At 41.3% G+C, this 12021-nt stretch overlaps 1 protein-coding gene across 1 annotated transcript in view; it reads left to right on the forward strand.

Moving 5' to 3' along the window:
• The window catches only part of herpud2 (HERPUD family member 2), a 10563-nt gene extending 4923 nt beyond the window's left edge, over window positions 1-5640 (forward strand). The window contains 6 exon segments of the mRNA XM_020615588.1: window positions 2096-2259; window positions 2754-2879; window positions 3121-3318; window positions 3320-3370; window positions 3589-3700; window positions 4757-5640. Coding sequence (XP_020471244.1) covers window positions 2096-2259; window positions 2754-2879; window positions 3121-3318; window positions 3320-3370; window positions 3589-3700; window positions 4757-4942 — 837 coding nt within the window. The 3' untranslated portion in view covers window positions 4943-5640.
• Window positions 5641-12021: the final 6381 nt, after the last annotated feature.

Here is a 12021-nt window from a genome sequence, read left to right on the forward strand (position 1 = left end):
ACCGTGACAGCGACATACTGTAGAGTCTGGATCTGTGCCATTTTGGATGTTTAAACTAGAGTTACTGGTGTCAGGGTCCATTCAGATTAAGCATGAATTTAATGTTTTTCTGATTTTCCTGACATTCATAAATGTGTTTCTAAGCTGCACTAACTGTTGCATTGTACCCAGTTGGTTTCACACTAGTTTTACCACTTTGGTCAGGACACAGTTTCTACTTGTGCTATACAGTTGAGTGCAAAAGTTTCCACCCCCCCTTTATTAAATGCTCTCTAATACTTTGTATGCCCTCCCTAACCTCGTCGGTGCCCTCTGAGCAGGATTTGTATGTCATTTTAGCCCATTTATCATGGCATACCTGTTCCAAGTCTGCCACATTGCTTGGTTGTCTGCTATGCGTCACCTTTTAGCCTATTTATGTGTTGTCAACTTCTACCTGAATCTCTTGTGATGGATCAGGCTCCTGGTGTCACTGAGCTTTCTGGTTTTTCTTTCCATAATCCAAGACAGGGAAATTAATACATGTTCTTTTGCACTGCATTGTAAAACAGGGGTGATGTCACCAAATCTGGCGCTGGTGCCACCAAGTCCCTCAGATGGTGCCAAATTTGGCACACCACCACTATGAAATGATAGTCTGAAGCCTTGTAACATATGGTAACACTACGATTTGAGCAAATAATCTAATTGCGATTCCCCCCCCAACATTGCGATTTAATATGCGATTTTATTAGCTGTTCATTTTCTGTATTAAACTTCAAGCCAAAGACGAGCACTAAGTCATTATATAGTATGACCAACATAATATTAGATTGAACATAAGACCAGGCATGTTATTTGATGAAATTAAATGATGCATGAATTTATATGAATGACATTTTTATTTAAACACTTCAATTACACTAGAATACTGAATGATTTGTTGACTTCTTGAAAACATGCAATACATGCCAACATAAAGTGTCAAAAAGGCCTGTTGTAAACATCAAACTAAAGTGCAGGAATATAAAAACAAATCTGGCTTTTCCACGTGCCGTTTTGATGTGCGTTCATAAGGAGTTACACTGTTAAACATTTCTGTCAGTGATGCCTGCCTGGTGGTAACTGGCTTACTTGAACCGGTCTGCTGCATTTTAGATATGCAACTATCATGCATGGCTTTGTGGTGTTTTTTCAAGTGCTGAATCAAGTTCGTTGTGTTACCACGTGAGGTAGCAACGCTAGCAAGGCAGGTTTTGCACAATACCTGACGCTGCGCGACATCTTCCTTTTTAAACCCAAAATAGTCCCACACAGCGGAACTGCTGCTCCTCTTTGGCACTAAAGTTTCTGGTTCAGGGTCCGGTTGTGTCGAGCCCGAGGCCATTTTACAGCAGGTCAAGTAACAAGTTATGCTACAGCGTAGTGTGACAAGATGCTGCGTCATCTGCAGATTGCGCTCGCGTGTCACGTGACCAGATTATAATCACACCTATTGCGATTAGAAAATCGTGTTTTACGTGATGGCGTTTTAATCGCAAATGCAATTCATCGTTCCCTACTAGATAACACTCATGAATCTTTGTAACTACTCTGATTTTTACTTGAGTGATCATGGGTCTGTTAACACTCGTGAATCTTTGTAACTACTCTGATATTTTTACTTGAGTGATCATGGGTCTGTATCACACTTTAACAAGGCCATAAATAATCACAACATCATAGAAAGTCTCTGAAACTTCCACTGTAACATTAAAGATTGAGAACAAGTCAAGTCACTGGTGCAACGTAAAATCTCATTCATGCAGTCATCTAATCCAGATAATGGTAACTATACAGCATCATCCTGAGCATGCTCTTGTTCCTGTACATAATGTAGTGGAGCCATAGAGCTTTGGAATAAGCACAATATTTATTCTTAAAATGTGCAAAGACAACTTTGCATCAGTTTGCACCACCAACAACAAATCGGCATTTGTTTACTGCTACCCACGTGTTTCCTTTGGCTTTGTATGTGGTCACACTGGTTATAAAATTTGCTTTTGGTTCAGTCTAAAAACACCTTTACAAAGCCATAGTGTTATTTAATGATATGTGTTTATTCTTTGTCACTCAGGGTTCAGACAGTGTTGGCTCCGCCTCCCCTGCCACCACACCAAGACAGGACAATCAGTCAGCTGCATCCTCCACCTCCGCTGTCCCAGGAAGTTATGATGGGCTGAGGTATCGTGGCGGCTTTCCCCAGTACAACCCTCAGAACCCCCCCGGTGTCCCTCAGTGGTGAGCAAGTCTCCGATGTCACAGTGTAACTGATATACAGTTCAGTTATTTTGAAATTTCATTACTTTCATAAAATAATAAGCTTAAGCACAAGGCCCAGGTTGTTTGTTGCTGTAAATATGAGGGTAGTTGACTGATGAAACAGTAAATTTATACAGCAAAGGCATCAAAATACATTTTTCACTTTTGTACTTTTGTTTAGACAACCTCATTAGTCACATAAAGGACACCCAAAGGAGATCATGTCTACATTATGGTTGCTGAAAAGTACTTGATCTTTTTTTTAATCTTTAAAAAGCTGATTATATTTCATTTTGGCTCCGATGGCCAGAGGTGCAGGCTCATCACAGTGATCATTTTGAAGGCTGTGGTTTGTGGTGGTGTGGTGACAATGGCATTACTCTGAAAGTAGAACTGGAAATGACATGTGTGAGACATAGTGGAAGCTAAAAGTCAGTCTTTGTGTTTTATTTACCCGTGACTTCCTTTCACAGGCCAGATGGAGCCCAGGTTCCTTTACAAGGTGGCCTCCCTGCCAACATGCCCCCACACCCCATGTACATGCCCATGCAGATGCTGTGGTGGCAGCAGATGTACGCACGCCATTACTATATGCAATAGTAAGTCAGTGAAATGTGTCTGTAGATTAGAAAAGCTCATTTTACGCTTTGACTTTGTTCTAGTTGCTTCCATATAAGGATTATAAAGTCTTGGGAAGACTTGCCCAGAGAACATGCTGTTTGTTGAAGGTGTTTGAAATTGAACCCTGTAAAATCTGACTTGGTGCTTCCTTCTGTCCACTGAATATGTGAAGCTTCTGTTTTGTCTCTTGTTTTTTGTCTTTTCACCTCCTCCTGTCAGTCAAGCAGCAGTAGCCGCCTCTCAGCCTCCCAGCACCCCCCCTCCCTCCTCCTCTCCCCTTCAGCCAGCCCCGCTGAATGAAGCTGTGCAGCCCCCGCTTGGCCCTAACCCGGCCCCAAACCCCTTACCAGAGAACCAGCCGGCCAATCCCAACATCCAGATGAACGCGCAGGGCGGGGCGGTGTTAAATGATGACGAGCTCCTTTAGCCACTTCATCATGGTGGTCGGTGCCATGCTGCTTGTCTACCTGTGAGTTAGCGCTGCATAACACTGGAAACATATTTTAAAGATTTAAAAATCATTGTTTCATTAATGGTTTCTTGCATTTAAATTCAGTGCGTGTGAATGCGTGTTTATGGCCCAAGTCGGGTTTCAGCTTTCAGGTCTTTTCTTTTGAAAACAGAAAACCACTTCTGTAAACTTTAAGGATGAATCCAGGTCTAAGATTATGTGTATGTTCCTGTCAGGCACCAGGCTGGTTGGTTTCCCTTCAGGCTGGAGCAGCAGAACCTCAGAGGAGGAGACAGGGCTGGGGCTCCTCAGGAGGAAGCAGAGAGACACCAGGACATACAGGAAATGGTAAGTTGGAGAACACTGGTGTCTCAAATCCATACTACAAACTACTCATATTTTGTGTATGCATTCACCTGAAATGCCTCCAAATGACATTGTGCAGTCTGACACAGATTGTGACCAAGGTTTTATTAAACCTGTCTCACACAGCCGCACATTGGGTTCTAAGACTGACAAAGATTTGGCTGTGTAGAAACGTGTCCAATGTATGTAGTTTGCAGATGAAAATAAAGCTGAGAGCCAACTTTATGTATTTACCTCATCATAGTGTTATTTTTTATGATAAAAGTGTCCTGTTTGCTTAGAAGTTTAGAGATTCACTTTAGTTCACATGTATCATGAACCAGCTCAAGGTTCAGACTAAAAGAGGTAGAACACGTAGTTTGAGTCAAAAGTAAAATATACAATTTAATAAAGTAAACCACACAGTGTAAATCTGTCAAAGTTGGATAAGAATCAGCCCAGGTGAACCTCCTCTCTGATGACCATGTGCCAAACAGAGCAGGAAAACTGCAGGGATCATCACACATTCACCTCTTGATATAAATATAAATGCATGCAGTATACATGGAAACTGCAGCTCAAACCTGTGCTTTTGGCTAAACCGTTTCTGTGCACAACTTACTTTCTGCCACTATTTTACCTCTTCTGTCAAAATGGATGTAAGAAAATATAAGTGGAGGAGGCCGCTATTTGTTTTGCAGCCACACTATGACAGTCAAAGTATAGAGCTTGCACATATCATTACATTTCTATAAATTAATTTTAGAAAGTGCGAAACCTTGTAAATGTTCAGTGACAAGATTTTAAATTTCACAGTTTAAATCCTCGACTCAAACGACTCAATCACGAAGGGGAAAAAAGATTGTGTCTATACCAAAAATGATTTTTTTTTCTTTTTACGCCTATCTTTATACTAAATGTGGTTAAAAAATTAGAGACCTGCCGAAAAACAAAACATCACATCTTTGACAAAGGTAATCATCAGATTTCTTGTCTGCTTGTGTCCCCTCTCTTGTCTGGATTTCTAACCATGCTTGTCTCTGATCATCTGTGTCCCAGGAACGTTTGATGGATGAGGGGATGGAGGATGATGACAGCGGTGAGGAAGGAGGCGGGGCCCCTGAGGACCAGGCCCAGGCTGCTGCTGTTCTCCCTGACCCGAACTTCCTCACCACCATATGGTCCTTCATCAGCACTTTCTTCACCTCACTCATCCCTGAAGGACGGCCCCACCCGGCCAACTAGGTAGACCCCTTACCTCTCAGATACTTCTCTTCCTGGTACAGCCTACAGAAATTCCCACCTTCATCTTTACCATCCTAAATAACTCATTTATCTGAAAAACCATCTTCAGATACTCCTGTATGGTCAAGTACTGTCTTATCCCAGAGCACCCAGTACAACACAGCCAGCTGGCTACAAGCCTTCTATTTGTTGCCAACAAATGAACTGATATTTAAAATAGCCTACTCCTCCAGAGGTTTAAGAGCAGATGCAGTGTGAGTTCTGCAGGGGGCAGAAGAATAAATAAACCCTTAGAAAAGAAATATCATGCTGTGCTAACAGAGGTGTGAATGTTTTTTTTTTGATTGTTTGTTTTATGGCTCATGAATCCATTGAGACGCTGGAGGGAGCTGTCTTCCATTTTAAGCAGTGATAAAGTCATGCTTTTGAGACTTTTCAAACAAGGGATGTGACTCAGATGAAGGAAAAAAAAAACAAAACGGGAGTCTCCCTGAAACGAGAGGGAGGTGTGTGTCCTTAACAAACCACATCCCTAAAGACATTTTCATGTATGCACACGATGTGCATATAGACATTGCAGCTACTGAAGCACATTGTTTTCCCACTTTATGTATTTAAACATGATCTATTTACACATGTAAGTATAAACATCTTTAATTCCTGAATATATGCTTTTTTTTTTTTCAATAAAAATCTTGCTGCAGTTTGACGTGTCTTCTTTACTTCCTGTACTCTGTCCTGTAGTTTATCTGATGTCCAGCAGGTCACACACAGATGTTACAGTGGCTCAGAGTTGAGTTACTTTAAGGTCTGGCAACTGAATGTCCTTGTATGTGACTTTCATAAATAGTTTTCTTGCACACTTTCACAGACCATAGTTCTTTATGTTTACAGTCTGATTCTAGTTGTACAGAAACCCCACATTATTTGTCACATTTCTTTTTGTGACATATTATTATCAGATTTATCAAGTTACATAAAGCTTCACATAAGGTAATAAATAATGATAATGGACACTAAGGCCACAGTGGGTCAGATTAAATTAAAATGAGGTAAAATAAGTAAAATTAGATAAATATTAAGCATTAGCTGATAAAGCTGTTATAAAAAATATAACATCAGTTTTACCTTTTTTGCACATGCGTGACAGAATATATTTTTTAAATGTGTCAGTGCACCCTGCTTCACACTTTGGTCCAGAGTGAAATATCTCGGCGGCTACAGACTGTGATGGATTGCCATGAAGGGCAGTGTGTCCTGGAAATGTAAATGTTTCAGCAGACTTTTCTGTCTCTCTCAGGAAGAATTTTAATAATTTTTGGTGAATCCTTTACTTCACCATCATCAGGTTAAGACTTTATTTTGTCCAGTACTTTGATTTGTGACCAAACAAACGCCTGTAAAACTACAGTCCCAGCAGCCTCAGTTATATGTTGTGTTTAGTACAAATCAGCATACTGTATGTTAGCGTGTAAGATGGTAAACAGCCTGTGAGAGGTGTCGCTGTGAGTATGGGAGCATGCTGACGCTATCACTCAGCCTCACAGAGGCGTTAGTGTGGCTGTTGACTCTAAGACCGTAGAATTAGAAACACAGGCTCACAGCTGCTGCTGTACAGCTCCAGTGGAGCAAAGGGGACGGTGTAGCTCAGGGGGTAGAGGGAGTACAAACTGTACTTTGGTTTTTGGGGGGGCGGGACTACATGAAAGTTTGTCCCTGTTGGATGTTAGACATGCGCAGATGTTCGCTGCTCTGCCGCTGTCCTCACAGATGGAAAGGTGAGCGGGGAAGCAGCTCAGACAGCGATGCACTTCAGAGAGTCCTCTAAACTCCCCTAATCGAATGACCATGGATTTTTGTGTAGTTGGTCGTAGAAGGCACAATTAATTATGCATGACAGCGGCTTGACGGCTGTTTGATTTTGTTACGTGCTCCCCCCAGGCTGCTGATCCAATCAGGCTAGGATCCCCTGTCCTCTCTCATCCCTGCGGCTCTGGGGTGAGGGTTAGACTCTCCTTATCAGAGGGAGAAATTTCTTTAAGAGGGTGTTTGCGGCCTTGTAGGACATTTCATCATCATAATAAGTCCTTGTTATGCAGCTGGCTCTCTCCTGCTTCCCTATCAGGCCTTGTTGTCTTTGGAGAGGCAGCAGTTGAGCTGGACACCTGCCATTGGAGGAGAGAGAGGAGATGGAGTGAGTTAATTAGGAAGGGCAGAGAGAAGATGAGGAGGAGAGAGGGTGTGACACCTATGAGGATGAGATGGTGATGCACTGTAGCACATGCTCTCAATAAAAGTGCTCCGAGCATGTGCAGTAAATGTTTCATGTAGTCTGGAGCCATACGTCACATATTACTGGCAGATATATTAATTTACAGTATACTGAGTATCAGCCAATAACAGATTAATTGAAAGCAGAACAGAAATGCCAAATATGTGTTTTAAGGTAATTAAGAAGAAGCAGTCCAGTCTTCATCAAACTGTAGCACAAATTTTAACTGAATATTAGGACTTGGTGGCACTAATTGTCCAATCAGCTGCTGTTTAACCATTGCAGAAGAGAAGGACACAACAAAATGATGTAATTAAAAGAGCACCAATCAAATCTCAAACTATAGAAAAGTCATGTTCGTTTCATGTACTGGTTTGACCTACACTAGTGTCCTCGGGGAAATCACTCTTTGCTGCTTCAGAGGTGTAATTGCAACCAACGCACAGTAACAATTGAAGGTCACTCGGGTCAGCATAGCATTTTTATCTGTTTCAGTCTGGATTTCAACAGCTGGACAGTGAAATGATATTTAAGGGGCGAAGAAGAGGGTTTTGAAAAGTGAACAGGTGAAGTCCCCAACATGCCAGGTAGAAGTGAGGTCCCTGTATTGTTGTCAATACTGTATTTGTATCTGCCTCAAGATTCCAGTATGAGTGAGGCTCTAGTATAAACTCAGCCATATGTCAAAAGCAATATTAGATGTTAAATGATTTTCTTGTTTGACACTGAAAGGAACTTCTGCATATTTTGGCCAGTGCAGTCCTCCTAATGCCTTCCATCAGAAATAATGTACATACACAGTATGACGGGATTAACACGATTACCTTGCGATTCAATTGGTTCCCAAATATAACTGCATCCACGTCAGAACATTTGCATTAGCTTTATGGGGGTGATTTTGTGTCTTTACTCTGCAGTGGAATAAAATGTATTTCAGAGCAAAACCTTGGCCTGCAATCAAAACAGGCTGTCTTTGCAACAACAACAAAAAAACTTTTTAGATCAATTAATCAACTGAGATCAAATCAAGTCATGAATTGAAATCAAAACTATTTGTTTAGCAGTCAAAGGTTTTGGATGTCAAATATAAACTGATTGAAATCAGAGAAATTTATGTTTCAAGCAAAAATCCTTTTACTCTTTTTCTTTTGTTTACATGAGTAAAAATTTGACATTTTCTCAAGAGTTGTAGTCAAGTATTAGGGGGGTAATTTGGGTCTTTACTCTGCAGACTTTGAAGGTTTTTGAATTGTAACCAAAGACTCTGGCAAACAAAAAACTGTGCACCGAGAGCAAAACTTAAAACTGACAAAATGTAAACAAAAGAAAAAGAGTAAAATGATTTTTTGCCCTTCTGTTTCCTGTACCCCTTGAACCTGACAAGATGTTGAGTTGACAAGACGAGAGGTAGAAAATCAGAGTATGTCAGGTCGGCCTTTAAAAAAACAAACAAACTCTGAAGCAGCCCAGAAAGTTGCAATTGGTGCAACTCTAACTGTATCAGTGACTCTCTTCCCCTGTGTCATCTTTTAGCAGCCAAACCAACGACCAGACAGCGCTGCTGTTGTGCCGAGGACTCCCGTGGAGTCTAATTGTACTAGTCCTTGAGTACAAATTTGACATTTTCTCAAGAGTTGTAGTCAAGAAGGTTCTACGTATCAACAAAAGTTCCACTGAATTCCATGTCACTAATCTACAAAATACCCCAGAGCAAAAGTCCTATGCTAAAGTTTTAGCTAAAAGCTACTGTAATCAATATTTTACACTAACAGCGGATCAAATGCCAACAGGGAATTATCCCTACGGAGCATTTTATTTTAGTATCTTTTTGCTTTGCTTCAGTTTTAGGGCCACATTGTTCTGGTTCACCCACTCTGCACCATGTTTTTGCTGATGTGTCAACAGGCAACTGCTCCTAACACATTTTCCATAAAAAACTTTATAAGGTAGTTTGTTACGCCATCCCCAAGAGGCAGGCAGTGGAAATATTAATATCAATGCAGATTTTAGTATTAGTACTTAGGAAAAATGGCCTGTTTCAATGGTTTGCATTGTTAGTGATGTGTTAACAGTAAAGCAGCGTTTTAACATTGCAGCTGGTCAAGGTGGAGCTGATGTTTTCATTTTTTGCATTCTTGTGGCTATGTGGATTTCTTAGAAGACACTGAGGAGCTGCTAATGTGAGATTTAGTAATGACGCTGCTTCCAACAAATGCCTAGTTTGCAGATGATTTAAAAGTTCAGATTTATTGTGCAGTTCTTTACAACTCACCATTTATTGTTGCAGTATTGTCCTTGTTACTTTTCATATGAAATAAACCAGAAATGTTCAACAAAAAGAATAAACCACAAGGATAAATATAGGCTGAGCCACAGAGCTGCGGTGCCAGCAGAGACAAAAGCTTCTCACACACAAAGGAGCAAAACCTGAAGATGACTGCATCGACCTCCTTACATTGCATCACTTATCTAACACCAAGGAGGTTCAGAGGTGTTCACATTTGGGTTGTTTCATCAGTAACAGTGCGTCATATTTTATAAACTAATTTTGTGTATGTTAAGTCAAAATCTGCTGTACATCTGTCAGATAAAGGAAGTAATCAAAAGTCCAACATTTCTCTTTACTTTAAAACGGAGTATTTGCACAAAATGGACATACTCAAGTATAGTAGCCCAACATTGTCTTTAAATACAACAGCCCATTTAGTTGCTTTTGACCAGTGATTTTAGTCTATTTCATAATTGGATTACCAAACAGCATTTTAGGGTCTCATAAATATCTGGAAAGCGCTGCTGCAGCCTTCATGTCTAGCTACATTTGGCCTGAAGAAGCTTTTGCAGAATAATTTGTGTTTGGGCTGAAATGCAACTGTTTGTGAGCAGGAAGTGAAATGAGTCGGTCCTGTCATCTGTTTGTCCTCGGACAACGTTGCTTTCAAGATGTATTTCCTTTAAAACCATTTTCCATTGTTTGCCAACAGGTTCCACGTGTCACCACAGCCTCTATGTGCTTTGTGTCCTTTGTCCTCCCTGAGGCACTTTATGGTCTTTATGTTAAAAGGCGCTTTATCGCTAAATTCGCCTTGGCACGTCTTGTCGGGAGATGTTGTGGCTGATGAGACTCCTGACCTGCAGATAAAACATCCATTAAAAGGCTTGTCTGGGGCGATTCCCTGCTCTTACCCTATTAGCATATTGTTAGTCATTTGCGGGATGGTGCGGCAGTGGGTGTGCGCGGCCCTGCTGGGCTGGTCGCCACACCATAACGCACCGCCTCTCACTCTGCTGCTGCGATAAATGTCAGCTCCGATGTTGTTATGTCCCCGGCTGGCCTCCGCCAGACGATTCAAATGACCGCTAAAAGCTTGAGGGAAGGAAAAAAAGGAACAAAATGCAAAATTGATGGAAACGACATTATACTCAGCTCATGTTCCTCACTGTGTAAATTATGCCCCAAAATGGACTCTCTGGCCCGACTGTTTGCTCCAATTTGGTAGGCCATAGCTCATGGTGGCTTGTCTTGCTCTTTCCTCCTCCCTTTAATCCAATCAGAGCCACACTGGATGTTATTTATTTGTTTATTTATTTATTTTCGAAGGATGTAACCGATTCTTATCAGGGTAGAAGTGGGCCCTTCTTCCTGGTGACACAGTGACTAACGTCCAGCCATCGATCTCTCAGCTTGTCTGTGGTGGCGGGTGATGGCTATGGTGATAGACGGCTGTGTGTGTGTGTGTGTGTGTGTGCACTTTATATACTAGAGTCAATAGTGCAGAAATATTGCAAAATTGTTGATATGTTTTCACCCGTTCAAAAATCCATGCCCAGTGTGACTTTGCCTGTGATATTTTAGCTCCTTTTCTTTGGTTTCTCTGCCAAATGCAAATTGTAAATGTAAAATGTTGTAGGGCTCCCATTTGAAGATCAATTTCAGTCACAGATTTATTAGTTTTGCAGTTCCTTATGATGTAGATTTCAATGGAGAACACTTCTTTGAGTGATCTCAGCTTTAGCAGCTCCTCAGTGTTCCTGAGTCAATGTGTTCTTGGTCTAATCCGTCTAATTCAGGCCTTCATTCTTAGCTACCTCTAACTTTTGGTGGGTGGCATGGTGGGGCAGTGGTTAGTACTGTCATCTCACAGAGGGAATATTCCAGTTTTGAACCCTGGCTGATTTAATGCCCCCTTGTCTGGAGTTTGCCTGTATGGGTTTTCTCCAGGTACTCTGGCTTCCTCCCACAGTCCAAAGACATGAGGCTTAGGTTGACTGGTGACTCTAAATTACCATTAGTTGTGAGTGTGGATGTGTGTGGTTGTTTGTTTAAGCGTCAGCCCTGTGATAGACTGGCGACCTGTCCAGGGTGGACCTTGACCAGTGTCAGCAGGGATTTGGTTTGTTGTTATTTTAGTTTTCTTTTTATTTTTATTGTTAACAAATCCCTAAAAAGATTAAAATAAGCCCCAGAAGCTGAGAATGGCCAGTTGCAGTCATTTTAACATTAGCTTTAGATCATGTGTTACCTGCCTGTGAAAACATTATTCTTTTTATTTGTTCACACTGCTCTGTCCTGGTCTCATCTGATATTGGAAGCCATGCAGGGTTGAGCCTATAGTTCGTGGATGAGGGATCACCTGAAAATGTTAGGTTCAGTGACCACAGTACACCCAGCCGCTGGGGTTGCACACGCTAGAGTTAATGTATCAGGAAGGGCATTGGTGTAAAACTGCTGACTGTATATAAATATGGACAACATGTCACAGCTTCCCTCCACTTTGCAAAAGTGAAGCCAAATTATTGTGAATACTGC

This window comes from Monopterus albus, unplaced genomic scaffold (genome assembly GCF_001952655.1).
Source record: "Monopterus albus unplaced genomic scaffold, M_albus_1.0 scaffold166.1, whole genome shotgun sequence".
Classification (NCBI taxonomy): Eukaryota; Metazoa; Chordata; class Actinopteri; order Synbranchiformes; family Synbranchidae; genus Monopterus; species Monopterus albus.